We start from the raw sequence: 19,790 nt of genomic DNA, 5'->3' as shown, positions 1-19,790 counted from the left end.
AGACGGATACCCAATCTTGGGTTTTCAGCCTCCAATACTGTAAACTAAATAAACCTCTTTACTTGCTAAGTACCCAGCTTCAGGTGTTTTGTTATAGCAATAGAAAACAGACTAATACAACAAGAAAGTTGGATACAAGTTCTATAGATCCTTCCAGCTCAGATTCAGAGGCCTCATTATGCTAAGAGTCCTGTCCATCCTTCCTCACAGCACAGAAAAGGAAGCCACTAGAATTGCTTATAGCTCTAAACTACTATGATTTCACCAATTAAATCTCTCTTAATAGCTAGATATCCATATAATCAAAGGATCAACCCCCACATCTATATCAATCTAATGATTTTTATTTGGTATTTATAATGTGCCAACCATAACAGTAAGATGAGAATGTGAAAGTTCAGAGAGCCTCTGGAGTGAAACTTCTGAGAAAAGTCACCTGTACTTGCTTTTCCAATTCTTACCCTCCCATTCTCACTAAGAACCCTCCAACCTGGCCTTGGTCCCCAAGACCAAGCACCTAAACCACTTGTATAAGGGGCCACAATGCCTGTCATGTTGCCGATTCCACTGACCAATATTCATCTCATTTTCTCTTTCTACATTTGAAGCAACTGACCACTCTGGCTTCCTGAATGAACTTCTCTCACTTGGCTTCAAGATCCCAATCCTTTCTCTCTTGCTTGTTCCTCCACATCTGTCTGATTTAATGTTGGAGCCCCAAGAGTTTAGTTCTTGGTCATCTCCTCCACGTCTGCGTCATTCCCTTGGTGATCCCTTCCAATTCCACTGTATGCTGTCCACTCCCAAATTTTTATTTCTATCCCAGTTCTTTCTGGCATTTCCAACTGCCCTGGCTCACTAATGGACATCTTCACTAGGATAGATAATGGAGATCAAAATTAAGTCCAAACCTGAATCCAGATCTTTTCTGCACACCTGTTCCACCATCTTCCCGATCTCAGTTGATACTAAGTCCATCTTTCCAGTTGCTCAGGACAAAACCACGACTCCTCTCAAAACCCACCTCCAACCTACTGGCTCTGTGTTCATAGTACACCTCACATGGGGCCACTTCTCACCAGCCCCACTTCTACCACTCAGTAAGAATCACTGTCTTTTCTTCCCTGCATTACCGAGAGAGTCTCCTAGATGGTCTCCTGGATTCCATCTATTTTCTGCACATCAGCAAGAGAGACCTCATAAAATTAGGAGTCAGACCTCTGCAGATCCTGCTGTAGGCCCCTATCTCACTCAGTAAAAGCCAAAGTCTCCTGGTCCCCAGCCCTTTCTTTACCCCACACCTTATCACTGTGGCCTCATCCTCTTTCCCATCCCCTCCCCCTCTAGTCCCACCGACCTTCATGAATGCTCCCCTCTACCTGGAAGGTTCTCCACAAATGTCCACATATCTCACTCCTACACCTTTTCCAAGTCTTTTCTCAAGCATCCCTCCTTCTTGAAGCTTACCCTGCCTGATTTATTATATGCTGGAAAAGTCCACCCCTTGCTCCTGGCATACCCCATCTTCCTTGCCTTGTTCTGCCCTGATTTAAATCCGTACATCTAATCAGACTCTGTAATTCAGACAGCCTCTATACTTCACCCACTGTGTTTGGTTTTCATGGCCTGTCTTCCCCTAGAGGCAGGGATTCGTGAGTGCTGTGTTCACTGTTGTGCCACAAGGGCTTAGAATAGTGCGTGGCACCTACTAGGTGCTCTATAAATATTTATTGAATGAATGTATTTGTGAAGTTCAGAATTCAGACTCACACTGACCTCTCTCCCAAGAGTGCTCTGTAGTGTCCGTTCCAGGAGAACCAGAGGACAATACAGTAGGACGGTAGGAACAAGTGTGTTCGATGTTTTCCTCCTGTGCCTTTCTCCTGATAGCTCCCCACTCCCCTACCTCCGGCATGTCTCCTCGGTTCCCCATGACCACATGACTGCTGTGGTCAGGGTGTGTGTCCACTGTGGGCCCTAGCACCAACCCTCACCCCAAAGTGGCTTCCAGAGAATCATTACTTAGGAAACAAGGAGGGAATTTCCCCCATTCCTGAGACTCCCCTTGAATAGTTCTCATCTCCACTTTGGGCAAGAGCTCCTCACAACACCTTGGAGATCCACCATGACATACTTCTGGACTTCAAAACTTGACTCACAGTCAGCCACTTATTCCCAAGAAGACTTACCTTGGCCAAGGAGGAAAACCATCATACAAAGACCAACAATTGCCTAAAGAGCTCTGCAGTTAGGAAGTGCTTAACTTTGCCTTTCTTTATTTAAGAGAGAAATCTCTGGCTTCATTTTTGCTATTAATGAATATGCAAAGAGGATGCATCTTGGTCAAGGTCACAGAAACCCCAGCTGGACCTTGAGTGTCTTGCCTCCTGCAAATAAGAAACTGGCTCAATTTTGTGACTCCAAATCCATGAGCTCTTGCCATACTGAGAAATTGGTAGAGAAAAGCATCAGGTAAAGGTGGGCAAGCCTGGCCACAGAATCCAGGTTGAATCAGGAAGAGTGAAATCCTGAGCTTCAGGGCACACACACACACACCCAGCTGCCAACTCTGGGGGACGCTCTGAGCCCACAGCTGTGGAGGTGGCCTCTGGACCACCTCTGATGGCAAAAGCCATAGTGGATAGTCTGAATTAAACTTCCACCACGACCTCAGTGCCTGAAGACTTACCTGCCAGTTAGTGTGCTGGGATCTGAACCCGCCTGGAATCCGCTCCAGGTTTCCATGGAGATTACTTAAACTTTTCATCATCCTTCTTTCAGTCCTTGGAGAAGAGCTATGCACTCTGGTTTCCATGACAACCACTTAAAACGTGTATCTCTGTCTGGCTCTGTTGGAAAAGAACTGCTAGCGATCATGCAAATGAACCGGCTGCTCTCCCCTTTACTTGAAAAAAAAAATTAAAATAAAAATAAAGTGACACACCTGCTTAGAAGTTTCAGATCTCTGTTCACAACACGAAGGATGAATGTGTCAAACTGCTGTTTGAGGCAGGTTTGCTGCATCTCTTTGACCTTAAAAGTGCTCACCCAGATTCTTTAGCTCATTCTATCATCTCCTATAAATATCTACACTCACCAAATACCATCTCTCCCCTCCACCTGGTGGCTGAAGAGTTGCCAGTTCAAGGCCATCTACCTTCCTACTGCATGTTCAAGGAGGGGGCGGGGGAAGGACAGAGCCAGAGTGACAAGCCAGCCTCTCTACACCACTATGGAAAGACACATGCAGAGCAGGGTTGTCACCTCAATTCACTGTCCACGGATTGTCCAGAAGTGGCCCAGAATTCAGATTACAGCTTCAAATAATGAGGAAATTATATATCTCGTCATTGGGAAAATGATCCCATGTTCTCTAGTGGTACTCCTTCAATGGAGGGCAGCCACTCTCAACATCAGGGCTTTGGGCCCCTCAAAACGAGAGAGCTCAGGAGAAGTCAAAAGATGATGAGTGCCCCTCCCGCTTCCTGGATGTCTCTGAACTCCATTGCAGGACGTGCCCCTAAAACAAGGGGTCCCCAGAGGCAGCAGTGGTGTTGTAGTCAGCTTTTTTTGCTGCTGTGACTTAAAAATCTGACAAGAACAATTAGAGGAGGATCAGTTTATTTGGGGGCTCACGGTTTCAGAGGACTCAGTCCATAAACAGCCAGCTGCATTCCTCAGGGCTCAAGGTGAGGCAGAACAACAGGGCGGAAGAGTGTGGCAGAAGGAAGCAGCTCACATGATGAACAGGAAGCAGAGAGAGAGACTCCACTGGACAGATATGAAATATATTCCCCAGAGGCACTCACCCAGGGACCCAGCTCCTCCATCCACACCCTACCCGCCTTCAGCTACCACTCAGTTAATCCCTATCAGCAAACTAATGCACTGATTGGGACTCTCATAACCCAATCATTTCTCCTCAAAACCTTCTTGCATTGTCTCACACTTGAGCTTGGGGAAAACCTCACGCCCAAATCATAACAAGTGGGCTAAAGGAGCCACCAACAAGCAGACTATTTAAAACATGTTTGGAAACTGATACTGACATTCTAAATCCTGGAAATTTCCAAGTAAAATGAAGATTTCCCACTTCTCTTGAAAGGTTATAAGGTCTTTTTTGTTGTTAATTTGTGTGTATGTGTGTGTGTGTATGTGTGGTTTGTGTATGTGGTCCTGAGGCTCAAACCCAGAGCCCTGCATGTGCTACATTCACAGCCCCCCAAAATTATAAGGCCCATGTTAGAGTTCTACAGGACAAAGGTCAAGTGAATAGAGCACCACATGATCTTGCAGATAAAGCATGCACTTGCCTTAGTGGAACTTATTTGAATTGCAAATTCCTCTCTCTAATTCTGGGAAAATAGTTGGACTCATAACTTGGGGTAACAGGCAGAGATCTCAAACAAAACTATCCTTCAACTCATAAATGAGGTCATGAGCAACAAAAGAAAGTTCTTACTTGGAGGATAGGAAGTGGAAGCTGAAGACGATTCTTTGTCCTTCCTCCAAGGGCCCTTGGACATGGTTGAGGTTGGTGATCAGGGTAAGCCAGGCAGTAGGGATGGGAGAGGCTCTGGTGAATGTATCCAGGATTTCTTTCATTGATTTTCTGGTGAAACCCATGTCCGAAACCTATGAGAGGACCACTAATCGCTTCTAAATGATGTGACCATTATGATTCTATTGTTCAGTAGATTCATAAACCGATGAATATTTGGCTGAAAATATCTGTCAATTGTAGGACAAAATTTTCTGGTTGATTATGGAACTGATAAGTCAACTGGATGAGTCCCAATGTCCGAGTCAGTGCTGAATTTGATGCTTGCTCCATTCCCTCCATGACAAGTCTCTTAACTTCTCCATATACGTTTTCTCACCCCTAAGACGGAGGTAAATGTGTTTGAATCAGTGAGTCTGTGTTCAGATCAAATAAGATCCTTGTTGGTGCTGGGTTTCCTCCAAATAGGATGGCCTTCATGCTACCTCTGTTCCCAGGTGACTCTTCTTGTCTCTCTTTAGGAAAGGAGGGGGGAAATCTTACTTTTCTCACACACACCGCTTTTCTTCTTCAGACTATCTGTAGTTAACACCTGGAGGTGGAGGAAGAAGAAAATACTCGTTGTTGTTGAAAATGAATCAGGGACCTTTAGTGATCAGCAACCCTGTCGGGAAATTGACTGATCTTATTAAGAAACTGTGTTTTGCTTTTCTGTGAATATTTCCAGGGTACACAGTGGGAATAACAAATGTCAAGCAAAAGATGAAAGAGATAAGGAACGTTAGGAAAGATGTCAAGACAAGAAAAGGCCACGCATCCCTTGCTCTGCCCCTGAGGCGAGCAGAATATGATCAAACAGTTTTTCGTATCCATAAAGGAGTGAAGGCATTCTTCTTCTGCAGGAGAAAGAACTTATTGCTGACAGGTGGCCTGGATCAAATAATTCGAGTCTGGAATCCTCATCTGCCTGGGTAAGTTGTCTTTCTCCCATCAAGAGGGCCATCGGTGTAGGAAGATAATTGGAAGCAGGACTGGGGATTCCCTATTAGAATGACTTAAGAACCTCTGACCAAAATTAATACCCCTTACACACCGTCTGGGAAACTTCTTTCTGTAGCCTGTAAAGGGATTATTTGGGGGGGCTGGGGGAGTTCATTTCAAGTCGTTTAAAAATGTAAATACCTTACAAGGACAGAGAGACTGTGTGGAGCTACCGTTCACCTGCATCTCAGCGGGTCCCTTTAATCACATTGCTGCCTGCCCTACCATGAACCCATCACCCTCTTGGTCACAGAGAGCTATTAGGGATTTTGATGTGTAATGGATGTTTTTAGTGCACCTTACTCAGCCCCCAAGTGTACACTCAGTTCTCCACAGAGGTTGTTTAGCCCTGTCAGATTTAATGGCTCTACAGAATTAATGGTAGCACCCCTCAGGCACAGCGGAATTGACATGAAAGGCAAGTATAATTGACATAAGAAATGAGAGTTGTTCTGGGAAGCCTGGAATTTAGGTAGTGAACAGTGTGACCATTGAAGGTACCTTCCCCTCTCCCCCTCAGTGGTGATCATTACACCCTAGAATCAGATACATACCTTTCATGGTAGACCCTAGGGAGCACTTTCTTGATAACAACAAAAAAGACCATTTTATTAAACACCTACTCTGTACTGGGTACCATACAGCACATACAGCCTCTCTGATCCGCACATCAAGCCCATTTACAAATGAAGAAACTGGAGCCCAGAGAAATTAAATGACTTCTTGCAAGTAATGGCAGGGTAAAAGTTCAAAGGCAGGTTTGTCGTTCCCACTGAGAGGAGTTGAAGATGGAGACTGGGAGATGGGGAGCTGGTTCTCCTGTGCTGGGCAGTGGAGATTCAGGGATGAGCACAAGTCACGTGGGACATGCCAGGATTCCTGGCCTAGCCAATCTCCCAGGCATCTTCAGGGATCCACAGGTGACCCTGTGCCCTTCAGTCATGCAGAGACACCCAAGTTGGTGCCAAGCAGCGATTGAGCATGTGGGCTCAGCTGGTGCCTCACTTCCTGGCCAAGCAACGCTGACCAAGAGCTACAGCTGCCATTTCCTCCTCTACAGTGGTGATCACTAAAGGACCCACCTCCTAGAACAATAATGAAAATAAAAAAAAAAATGAGATGATCCACATAAAACCCTCAGCACAATGTCAGAGACATAACAAGAAAGAAAAATCATTGTCCATCTACTTCTGTTACCTTAGGTTCCCATTTGTCTGGTAATTGAGAACAGTTTGCTTCCTGACTTGGTTATGTTATGCTCTCCCTCCTGAACCCCAGTCCTTCCTCTCTTCTCCCCACCTCCTCACCCTCTCATGGGACCCAGCCCTGAGATCCTCCAAGGACACTGTGATCCCTCCTATTACAAAGCCCTTCCACCCAGGTTTTAATGCTGTTCTCTCCAGCCTACAGAAAGCCACCACCTACCACGGAATCCGTTCCATCCCCACCTTGGACAGTTCCTCGCGTGTTCCTTTTATAGTGTTATTGTTAACAGAGGGAGAAATGAGGCCCAGGGCTTCATCTCACCGCGAGTCCTGTCACTATCACTGGGTATTATTTGCTTCAGTCCTTTTATCTCACAAGATATGTACTTGTGCAATTTCAGAGGGAAACATAACCCTCTTCCAGGCTGAATAGAACTGCCAGATCTGGGCCAAGTTTAGTTTTGCATTTTTATTTAGAAATAGCAGACAGAACTGCTTTGTGTTCATCTGTTCTGTTTTCATTCTAGAAAACCAACAGGTCTGCTGAGAAGCCACACGGCTCCGGTGATCTATATCCACTTATCTTCGGAGGATAACAAAATATTCTCCATGTCCACGGACAACACAGTCAAGGTCTTTCCTTTCTGTGTTTTGTTGCATGTGTCCTCTAAGCCAGGTTCAGCAGAGAGGTGATTTTTTTTTTTCATGGTTACCTTGCCCTCTTTGACAGCATGAGGGGCCTCTGCCTGGGTAAATGCTCACATGGTGCTTATGTGTGTGAGTCTGCCCTGGCAAGGGAGGTTATGCCAGCAATTGAAGGCTCAGGGAGGCCTGGTGTTCAGTATTGGGGTGAGTAGACCTTCCAGAATTTAGGCCCCTGCTTGCACACTTCAAATATTCCGTGTCCCGAGTATTCCCTGAGTGTTTAGATGACAGACAAGGGGAGCTGGGAATGGAACAGGAACCTTAGGGATACAGCAGCCCTTTGCCACCAGTGGTTGTCTCTTATTTTTTAATACCCACAGGGCAAGCATACCCATTCCAAAAGTCACCTCTAGGCCTTAGAATGGTAACATTGCTGCTTCATTTTGCTTGCCTGCACATCTCTCTTTATACCAAAGATCCTGTTGACCTCTAAAGTTTGGTTATTGTACAGCCTTTGTAACGTACTCTTTTTTATTTTTATACAAAAGAAGTCTCACTGATTTTCTCTGCTCATCATTTCCCTTGCTCATTAAATGAATAGGACAAGTTTTCATGATCTTTCTACCTTCTCTACCGGGCTGCCTGGGGCCAGAGGGAGGGAATTTGGAGTGAATCTGTGGAATGTGGAAGGAAACCAATGTCACTGCTTTGTGTGGATATATAAGCCAGCTTGCTGACCACTCGTAGCATAAGTGATTGATGGGTACCATGGATTGAATTGTGGCTCCTTCAAAAATTCATTTATTTAAATCCCAATCCTCAGTGCCTAGAATGTGACTACATTTAGGTTCAGGGCCTTTAAAAAATTAATTGAGGTCATTACAGTGGGCCCTAATTCAAGATGACTGGTGTCCTTATAAAAAAGGGGGATTAGGGAAAACATAGACCAAGAGGTGACCATATCTTTACAGCAATAGACTTATAAGACAAACATCTTGCCATCTTGCAAGCCAAAGACAGAAGCATCACAAGAACTCAATCCTGCAGACACACCTTGATCTTGGACTTCCAATCCCTATAACTGTGAGAAAATACATTTTTGTTGGTTATGTCTCCCGGCAGAAATGTTATAGTGGCTGTAGTAAGCTAATACAATAGATTTGCCTTCTCTGTGATCACAAGAAACAGGCCTCATTCATTCAATCATTCATTTAACAAAGCTACTGAGTGACTACCATGTATCAAGCAGTCTTCCAGCAAAGAGACAGCCCAAGTGTCCTATTTCATGGAGGTTACAATCTGGGGTGGAAGAAAGGCATGCAGAAAATAATCAAAATAAAATGAAATACTGATATGTCAGGTGGTAACAAGTGCTATGGGGAAGGCAGGTAATAGGGAAACAAAGAGCAGGAAAATTCGGTTTCTGTTCCCTATGGGTTTATTAGGGATGAACACACCAATGAGACATTTAAGGAAAGGTCTGAAAGAAATGAAGGGACAAGCCACACATTTATTTGAAAAAAAAAAGGAGGTGGGAGCCACCTAGGACATGAGATTGAAGCAAAAATGGAGTAGCACGGGGAAGGGGGTTTGAAGGGCCACACAGTCCTGGGTAAGGGCTTTGGCTCATAAGGTAAACTATGAATAATTTCAATGTCAACACATTAGTAACCTAGATGAAATATACACATTTCTAGAAAGAGCTGAGCTATAGTAACTGGCTTAAAAAGAAAAAAATCAGAATATACCTATAACATGTAAAGAGTTAGAGTTATCAGTAATAAAAATTTACTCAAAGAACAGTTAGGCTCAGATGGAAACACTGGTGAATTCTGCCAAACACTTTGAAGAATTAGCATACCAATCCTTCACAAACTTCCAAGAAAGAGAAAGGAGAAGACTTCCCAACTCACTCGAGGAGTCCAGTCCATCATCTGATGCCAGACTCAGATAAGTACATTCCAAGAAAATTCTAAGCCAGTATCTTTGGTGAATATGAATGCAAAAGTCCTCATCAAAATGCCAGCAAACTGAATCCAGCAACATATCAAAATACTTCTATCATAGGACCAAGTAGGATTTATCCCAGGAAGGCTAGGGTTGTTCAATACATGAAAATCAATGTAATAAACCATATCAGCACATCAAAGGGCAAGATATGATATCTCAATGAATGCAGAATTCAAAATGCAAAATTTATGCTCCCAAATCTACAAAATACTTTGGAAAGAAATTACAAAGAAGACATAAATAAATGAAAAGGCATTCTGCTTTTAAAGATGGGAAGATTTAATCTAGTTAAGATGGCAATGCTTTGCAAATCAATGAACATATTCAATGTAATATTTTTTAATCAAAACCTCAGGTGCCTTTTTTTTCCCAGAAATTGGTTCAATACTAAGATTCATATGGAAATGCAAGAAACTCAGAATAGCCAAAACAAACTTGAAGAAGAAGAAAATTGAAGAACTCACATTTCCCAACTTTAAAACTTATTACAAAATGATAGTGAATAACACAGTGTGGAGATGTTATGAAGTAGATGTATAGCAATAGGGAGTTAAGAAATAATTGGGAATCAAGAAATAAACCCTCATCTTTATGGTCATTTGACTTACAACAAAAATGTGAAGACCATTCAATGGGAAAAGAATAATCTCTTCAGTAAATTTGCTGGGTCAGTTGGTTATCCACATTAAAAAAAAAAAAGAACAAGATAAAGTTGGATTCCTGCCTCTTACCATATGTAAAAATGAGCTTAAATGGATCATAGACCTGACTATAAGTGCAAAACCATAAAACTCCGAGTGAAACATATGAGTAAATCTTCATGATGTTGGATCGGGAATGATTTCTTGGATATGACACCAAAAGCACAAGAAACAAAAGAAAAAACATTAGACTTCATCAAAATTAGAAACATCAGTGCTTCAAAAGGCATACCATTCATAAAAAGAATAGACAACCTACATAAATGGGGAAAATATTGTGAGTCACATATCTGATGAGGAACTTGCATCTAGGATATAAAGAACTCTTAATGCTCAGCCATATAAAAAATAACCCAATTAAAAATGGGCAAAGGATTTGAATGAACATTTCTTCAAAAGTAGCCATAAGTAGATGACGAGATGCTCAACCTCATTAGCCATAGGATTCATTAGCCATGAGGATGGCTAAAATCAAAATATAGACAATAACAAATGTGGACAAGAATGAGAAGAAATTTCAAACCTTACACGTTGCTAGTAGAAATTTTGAATTATTTTGAAAAACATTTTGGCAGTTCCCACATGTTAATTATTGAGTGACCATGTAACCAGCAATTCTAGTCCCAGGGTTATACCCCTGAGAATTGAAAACATGTTCACACCAATATTTATATTTGAATCCTCATAGCAGCATTGTTTATAATAGCCAAGAAGAAGAAATAAAATGCATGTCCATCACCTAGTGAATGAGTAAACAAAATGTGGAACATCTATACATTGGCCAAGTTTAACAACAACAACAAAAAAATACTGATATGTGTTACAACGTGGGTGGACCTTGAAGATGTTGTGTTAAGCCAAAGCAAGCCTTCTATTATATTATTCCATTTATATGAAATGTCTAGAAGAGGTCAAGACATAGTGACAGAAAGAAGTTCAGTAGTTGGCAGAGGCTGGAATGAGGTATGAATAAGGGTGATTGGTAATGGGTAAGGTTTTAGAGGAGGGTGGCAAAAATGCTTAAAAATTAGATAGTGGTGATGCTCACACAACTCTGTGAATACACTGAAGACCACTGAACAGCACACCTTAACAACGTGTTGTTATATGTCAATTCTATCTCAATAAGGCTGTTTTTTAAAGAGTAGGGCAAGAGTCAAGATCAACACCAAGGCTTGGGGTCTGAGCCAAAAATTGAGACAGGGATTATGGTGGGCGAGAGAGACAGGAGACCGGGAGCTCAATTGTGGATGTGTTGGATAGAGTCGTCCTGAGTCTAGGGGAGATGTCAGGGCCAGAGATATAAATTTGGGAGTCATTAGCATTTAGATGGAATTTGAAGCCATGAATCGGAACTGAGATCACAAAGGGAATGAGAGTCAACAGAGGAGGAAAAAACTCTCTAAAGACCAAGTGCCGGGGCCCTGTGATGTGCTAGGATTTTCCACTGGGGGGGGGGTCCAATATGGCTCCTGTATAGGGAGCTTGGAATCCATCTCATGATGATGATGAGATATTCTAAATAAAACCAGCTGTCAAGATCATAGTCAGCGACATTCAGGGCCCAAACTCAATTCAGTCTTCTGAGCAAACTTGATTAAAATGGTAAGATTTATGAACTTTGGCTTTTGATTTATTTTGAAAAATCAAATTAATCCAAAGGCATCATCCAGAGTCACAAAGTGGGGAGGCTTCATATTTTTAATGAGATTTTTAAATTTTTTCCCCCAAACTTACGGCCCTCAGATAATCATAATTCTGTATGTGGGGACACGGCTTCTATCCTATTTTCTTTTCCTAGTGCTTCTCCATTTTCTTCCAATCTAAACTCATGATTACAAGATTAGCATCTTGCCTGTGATGATTCAGGCATATTGAATCACTTCCCAATGTGTATTTAAAATATATTGAAATCCTATCTTGGAAATATGGTGTGTAAGTTATTTCAGAATATATTATTCCTATCAAATAAAAACTAATCAAGTAAGAGCCAAACAGCTAGATTTCTAGCATGCCTGATCAGATAGTCCTCATTCTTTGAATTGATTTTTCAACCCAAATATTTTACTCCTTTAAATCATGGGGACACACAAGACATTTGAGGAGTCTCCTGATTTCTGGCACTCTCTAAACGAGAGTAAAGTGACAGATTCAGATTTTCTTTTTCACTTGTTGTTTTCTGTAGTTCTAACATTGAAAATCACAAAGAGGGCTGTTTTGAGTCAACTGGAATTAGGATGGAAAGTTATTTCTCAAAAAGAAGTTAGCATGGTGTACTACTTAGCATAAGCAGGATGGAATAAACCAGTGCCTTATTTTCTACAGGTTAAAACAACAGAAGTTTGTTTCCGCAGCAATCTGTGGTCAGTGGTCCTGGTGAGTGGGTGCTTTTTCTCCCACTCAAGGGACAAGCTCCCTCCAGCTGGTGGCCCCACCCTGACTTAGGTTCTCGGGACTCTTCATCCCCATGCCAGGGGTGTAAGAACAGAGAAGGCACACCTTCTTCTTCTAGATCCCAGCCAGAAATGACACACATCACCTCTCCCAGTCCATGACCACCCTTGGATGAATGGGAGACTGGGAAATGCCTTAATTTGGAAATCATCTTCCACCAATAACTCCACCTGTGGATAAAGAACTATGGATTTAGGGGATGGAGGGTAGAAAGCTTTGGAGACATGCAACTTTTGAGTTTAAAGTACAAACCTAGCACAAACCATGCTACTGTGGGTGAATTATTGGATCCTTTTGAACTCAGCAACTGAATTTTGAACATTGGCTTATTCTTCTCCAAAATGGGAGAAAGATCCACCTCATAGGGTAGTCATGCTCACGAAAGGCAATGCAGAAATCGTACTCGCCAAAGAGTAGCTTTACCAGGTAAGACTCTTTTGAGCCTGAGAGACACATCTAATGCAAATAGGTTAAGCTTTCAAGGGAGAATTGGATGGTTGTTGAACTCAGATTATTGGACAGACAGCCTCTTGGGCATCAGGGTGCAGAGATGATACTCTCTGCCTGTGCTTCTCTCTTCTGCTCTTGGTACACCTTGACCTCATTGGCTCCCACCGCAGAAATCTTTTCTCCCTCCAAATGGTAAGGAACAGAGATGCCCATAATCTAAAATTTACATTCAGACTCCAGTTTTACTACCAGGCCCATCCTGGAAAATCAGACAGAATGACACAAATTGGCCAGAGGTGAGTGCCATGTCTCTTGCCTGCAGTCAGAGAGGCCAATCTCTGGACAGGAAGATGCTGGACAGACACCAGGCAAGTCAGTGATAGCCAACTTGTGGTAGCTATTTTCCTCTGGGGATTTGATGCCAATTTGGTGAGTCAACCTCAACTTCAGTTTGAAGAGTTTATCTCTACTTTTCCCTTCTTGGACTTTAGCAGGCAACCTTGTGCATCCTCCCACCTGAGATAACTGTTCCTGAGCACCAGAATTATCTATGTGCTCCTGCCCCTCATCAAAATCTCTTCTTCCGTAAATTTATGTGTTAGTGTATTTTCTGTTGCTATAATAAAATACTTGATATTAGATAATTTGTAAAGCATAGAGGTTTTCCTAGCTCATGCTTGTCAGGTTAGGAAGCCCAAGAGCATGGCACTTGCATCTGATAAAGGCCTTCTTGCTGCACAACATGGTGGAGAGTATCATATGGTAAGACAGAGCAAGCATGCTAACGTGGGTCTCTCTCTCTCTCATTAGGAAGTCACTAATGCTTTATAAGAACCCCATGATCATGCCTAATCCTAATTACCTCCCAAGTCGTACCTCCAAGTACCATTAACATACTAATTTAGGGATTAAGTTTGGAACACACATTTTGGGAGAAACATTCAAACCCCAGCTACTGATGTCATGAGGTGAGAAGAAATCAACGGATAAGTGGGTTCCCATGGAGACGTTAAGTGACTGATAACAGCTGCACGTCTTACCTTTCCATCAAGGAAAATGAGCATCTTCAACCAACCAACCAATATTACAGAAAGGAGAGAGGATGCCCCTTGAACGAGCTGGCCCTCGGGGATACCTTTTCTGTGGGATTGTTTGATTTGGGTCACCATTGTGGCTCCCATGCTGACCCCCTAGGGGGCACAGCACCCCCCTTTTATGCCATGCCTAGAAGTACAGATGAAAAGACAGGCTGGAACTTAGGTAATCCGTTTGCTAACTGCTGGGAGAACCAGTGGGAAGAAAGCACAGACTGTAAATACAGCAGTGTAGACTAGTTGAGGAGGTAAAGGCTTAAACTGCATCATAGCTAACCGGCTTCCTGGAACTCCATGGAGAGAAGAAGCCCCGTCCAACCACATCCCACCCTCTCTCAACCTTGGGTTTCTCTGTGCTGCTCTGAAGGCTGGTGGGCCTGCGGGTGATTTCTGGTTTAGCTATTTATTAACTCTTTAAATTCGGGAGAGTTCTTTAACTTCACTAGGACCCAACAGATAATCTTTGCCTCCCAGAGTTGGTTTATGAGAGCATGGATTTACTAGAGCTGTGCTGTAGTTTGGACCCTAAGTGTCCAGCAATAGTTCATGTATTAAATTCTTGTTCCCAGAATGCCATAGGAGGAGGTGGAACCTTTAAGAGGGGTGCCTCGTGGGAGGTCTTTCATCATGGGAGGGGTGTGCCCGTGGAGGGGATTGTGGGACCCGCCCTCCTCCTTCCTCCCTTTTGTTCCACCACACACTCCTGTGATGATGTGCTGCCTCGCACAGTTCTAAAAACAGCAAGGCCAAGCTATGATGGACGAGAACCTTCCAAACTGTGAGCCAGGATACACATTTTCTCTTTATAAGTTGATTTTCTCAGGTGTCTGTTAGAAACCTAACATGGGTTGACTAACAAGGTACCCCAGATTGGGTAGCTTAAACACGAGAAATGTCTGGTCTCACAATGAAGGAGGCTGGAAGTCTGAGATCAAGGTGTCGATAGGGTTGGTTCCTCCTGGGGGCTGTGGAGAGTTCCAGGACTCTTGTCCGGCTTCTGGCAGCTTGCTGGTGATCTCTGGCGTTCTTTGGCTTAGAGATGCATCTCCCCAATCTCTGCCTTCATCTTTACTCGACTTTCTCCATCTCTACACTTCCCTCTTCTTACAAAGACACCAGTCATATTGGTTTTAGGGGCCCAGCAGGACCTCATCTCAACTGATTTTATTTGCAATGACCCCATTTCCCAATAAGACTCTAGTCAAATATAAATTTGGGAGGGACACAATTCAGCCTATAACAGAGTAAATAAGAAAATGCACGTAAAGCAGCCGACATAACATCAGATGTGTGTTAGCTGACGAATCACCATTGCCTTAATGACAATTATGATCTTCCCAGTTTTATGCCTGGCCCCTCTGCTCCTCCCCAGCCCCCACGGCTCTCACAGACCTTGCCAGGTCACAGTACACTAAGATAATACAAGAGCCACGGCATGATTTACACACCCACCTTAATAAATGACAGACGATAACGTTATCATTCTAATCATGTTACACCATTACTTTGTTTAAACCTTGACGGTAAACATTGTGTTTTTAAATTTTTTTTTAATTTCTTGCAACAGCTGTATAAGGGAAGTACTATCATTATTTTTCCCATTTTGCAGATGAAGAAACGGAGGGAAAAAAATGATAGGAACTTGCCCAAGGCCCCATGGCCATTTGGTAGGCTCTGAAACCCCGTGTCCTCAACCCTGAAGTTTGTTCCCTGTGTCTTCCAAATATCTGTCCAGTGACTGGTTTTGAGGATCTGTATTAAGAAATGGGGATGAAGATAGTTGTGTAACACAAATTGGACTCATGATTTCAGCTCCACTCTGACAGTTGGGTCCATGGGAAGAGATGTGACTGGTCATCCCTTGTAGGGGGAATAAATCACAGTCCCCCTCCTCGGGTCACTTCAGCATGGATCAGGAACACGGGCCTCACTCTGCCTCCTTGAGAAGCAACAAAAAAAATTCTCCTTTGGTGGGAGGGTCTGGGGCGGTGTTTTGAGTTGGTGGGACCAAACCAGACACCCCAGCAGACAGCAGCTGGGCACACAGCATAAAAGGCGACTCAAGCTCTATTGCTTGTCCCCTTTCCTCCTCAGATCTGGGATCTGGAGACCCACAGCTGCTTGTTTACAGCCTCCTCCAAAGCCAGCGGCATTCAGGGGGAGCTGGCAGCCTGCCTCTATCTCCCGGGTCCCCGAGCTCTGTGCGTGGCCGCCGACACCGTGGCACTCTTACACCTCAGAATGAGGTATGAAGCTGTTCTCTCAGCAGCAGGCACTCAGCTCTCCAGAGGGTTCTGCAGAGCCAGCTGTTGTCAGCCCCCTCTTAGCACTCTGTTGGGTCTCCACGGGGCCTCCCCACTGCAGGCCAGACCTGGGTCTGTAGCTCACAGTGAGTATTTGGTGAGCCCTCTTGAATATTTCCCTTTAATTACTCCAGCACCACCTTCTCATATTATCCAGAAGTCTGTGATCTACCTCTTAGGCCTGTCCCACCCACCTTTGTATTAAATTGTTCAAAAATTGAAATTATATAGGGGCTGCTCATCCAGACCAAAGGCAGCGTCAGCCAAGCAGAGAGAGTCCTGGGGGCGCTGGTCAGCTCACCAATACTGTGGACTGTGGCCTTAGCTGTGCCCCATATCCCAGGCCCGCAAAGTGGGACAGCCATGCAGGGCAGCACATGCCCACATGAGACGGATCTGTATGGAGAAGCCCCTGAGTGGGCTTCCCCTGGCCAAGGCCTTGGTGTCCAGGAGTGTTAATGCTCAGGACGCAAGTCTTTTTGATTCTTTTGCAAACAAGTGCACTTGGTTTCTTTGGCACAGCTTTGCCAGGACACATTGCCTTGGCAAGGAAGACAGGTGCCTACCTGCCTGCCCTTCCACACTCATGAAGTCCACTTAGCATTGAAACTGAGTCAGCTCCAGGTGTCTTTTTCTGCCCTTCCTGGGCTGAGACGTTCACTGGTGAGTTTGGAGTTCTGCCTCTAACTCCAACCCTGAAGATGAGCAAGCAGGAAACTAGAAATGGGAAGGCTTTTCCCCCACGGCACAGGGGAGCCAGGAACAGAGCAGGGACTAGACTTCCAGTCTTTGGGTACCTGGTCTTTTCCCTGCACCTGCCATGCCCACTGACACAATGAAGATCTCTGAGACATCAACGGGGAGAGGGGGCTTATGTTTAAACAACAACAACAGCAATCAGACAATCGGAGTCCTACTTCCTGGCTCCCTTCCCCAGGGCCTGCATAGAAGGCTGCCTTAGAGGGCCCTAAAAGGCCTTGCAGGCCCCGGATAAGTGGCTTCCCTCCTCTCGGGCTCTGCAGGGGAGGAACTCTACCCTGCAGCAGGCAGGGACAGCAGGGTGCAGCACCTGCACTGTGCTTTGAGAGCTGACAGGCCCTCTGCATCCCAAAAGTGCAGACATCATGACAGCCAGCTCCTGGAGCTAGTGTGGCCCACTCTTACTCCCCCGTTATTCCTCTCTGGCCGCACCAACAAAACATTCCTCATGGGCACTTTCTCCCTCAGTGTTCAGCAATCCTGAGTCCAAAGTCAGTCGTATGTGTAATGCAAGATGAGGATGCAGGAAAGCTTTTCGAGTAAATATTGTAGTTCGCATATTTCAAATCCCATCTCTCTCATCAGGGTAACTGAATTTCCTGAGCCCCAAATCATGATGTGTGGCCTCACAAATATTTTTTTTCTTTGAGTTGTGAACATAGAGTCTCAAAGACATTCCCTAGACTCAGCGATAGAATCACATGTTCAGAATTCACATTATGGAAAAGTGATCCCTTTGCACAATATCAGAACACCATGCAGAAGGCCAAAATGTGTGTCTCTGGTCTGTGGCCTTCCAAATCTGCTCACTGAGGTGGTGAAGCAGGCTTGCATGGACCAGGAGCGCCCAGGCAGGGCAACTGCCAAGTGATTGTTACCACTGGGCGCGGAAGCAATCTCAGGCTCTTCACTCAAGATGCCAAAACAACCAGCCCCAAACGTAAGCTTCAGTCAATCAAACTGCTGTTTGTTCTACATGATAGCACTGTGTAGAACAAACAGCCGGCTTGATTGATTTCTTTTGGAGCGAGTCACTGAAATTCCAATTCACGGCAAACACAGCCTCCATCTTCAGCGCCAGCACTTAGGAGCCAGACAATGTCCACCCCCACTACCCCCTAGCCCCGTTCCCTGCTGTCACTCAGGAGCTGTGTGACCTGGATTGAGTTACTTAGCTCTCATCAGTGAAGTGGGGAGCGTAGCTCTCTCTTCCCAAGGCTGGAAAGGGAAATGAGGTTATCTGCCAGGCCCAGAACTTTCTGTTTGCCCTGGGCTCCCTATGGACCTCCCTCTTCCACCTTCACTTCCCAAGCCCAGGGACCCTTCATGGAGAGGTTCTCAACATCCTTGTGCCAAATCCTAGTTTTCCTTGAAGAGGTTTTGGGGCATGATGTCTAGGGCTTCAGATCCATGGAAGGCTCAGCAGCAGTGCCTTGGGGCTACACAGCAGAGGGACAATAAAGAGAGATGGCAGAACAATGGCATGCAGCGCAGACATTCTGTATAAGTGCTCTCTGTGTGCCAAGCCCCTCCAGACTCTTCTATCCTCTTACCCCATTTATTTCTCACAAAATTTCCATGAGGGATTCCATTTTGCAAAAGAAGAAATTCGCCCAAAGGGGCCAGGGTACTTAAGCCTGGGGGCTCTCTGTTCTTTGTTCTGACCTCCTCAAGGTGGCTCCCAGGACAAGGCTCTGAGTGTTCAGATGTGCCCTTTGTACCTGGTACCCTTGGAGTTGTGCCACAGGGCTTCCCAGGATCTGCCTGGCCTCTTCCCCCTTGTGAGTAAGAAGTGCTGTTTTCTGGGCACAAGGGTTTACAAGTGGGATAACCCCTATGTGTTTTTTTGGGGAAAGGTCTGAGTTATTAGTGAAAAAGACCCATTCTGTAGTGCCACAAAATCACATTTCTCCTGCCTTCAACAGGAGACATGCCTCAGTTTTCCTGTTTAGCAGCTACTGTGGCTTACTGCTCCCAATTTTATATGTGCCATTTTGTGCTAATGACATTATGTTTTCTCATTGAATCCTCAAAACAACCCTTTAAAGTAGGTACCATTATCCCTATTTTACAGATAAGATTGGGATTCTAAGCAGTTAAGTGATTTTGACCTCAAAGTGACTTTGTAGCTATTCCTTAATGTGCCCTCCTGGGCACCTGTGTCATGAAGTGGCCTTAGGTTTTCACTGTCTCTCTTTTACATGAGCAAGATCTGCCCCAGAGCCCCACCTGGCACTTTCCCACCAAGAACCTGTTGTGTGTTGCGGGTACAACTCGGCCTTCAGGCATGTGGTCAGCTGCTCAGAAGCATCTGTAAGTACCACTCCTGCTCTTCTAGAAATAATGTATTTGTGGGTGTGGGCCCGGCCTCTGTGTCTTCCCCTTAGAACTGAACAGTATGTTCTGGGGATTTTCCATCTCTGTAATAAACAAGGAGAGGCTAACTCTATTCTGTGAATGATCTGGTACCCTCAAGACATTCTCCTAGGAGAGTCAGATGGAGGAGCCTGCAGTTTCACCAGTGGCTTGTAGCATGAGCTATTCAGAAGGACCATTCTGGTAATATGGTTTCATTGAGATTCTCTTCCATAGTGTAAGACAACGACTACCCAACCCCGTACTATCCC

At 44.5% G+C, this 19,790-nt stretch overlaps 1 protein-coding gene across 1 annotated transcript in view; it reads left to right on the top strand.

The window, feature by feature from the left end:
* The window catches only part of LOC114087309 (cilia- and flagella-associated protein 337-like), a 124,823-nt gene that overhangs the window by 67,424 nt on the left and 37,609 nt on the right, over positions 1-19,790 (top strand). The window contains exons 5-8 of the mRNA XM_071611759.1: positions 5,404-5,472; positions 7,275-7,380; positions 16,196-16,347; positions 19,374-19,476. Coding sequence (XP_071467860.1) covers positions 5,404-5,472; positions 7,275-7,380; positions 16,196-16,347; positions 19,374-19,476 — 430 coding nt within the window. The remainder of the gene's footprint in view (positions 1-5,403; positions 5,473-7,274; positions 7,381-16,195; positions 16,348-19,373; positions 19,477-19,790) is intronic.

Source organism: Marmota flaviventris, chromosome 4, assembly GCF_047511675.1.
Source record: "Marmota flaviventris isolate mMarFla1 chromosome 4, mMarFla1.hap1, whole genome shotgun sequence".
Lineage (NCBI taxonomy): Eukaryota > Metazoa > Chordata > Mammalia > Rodentia > Sciuridae > Marmota > Marmota flaviventris.
This window is presented reverse-complemented; position numbering and strand designations above follow the sequence as displayed.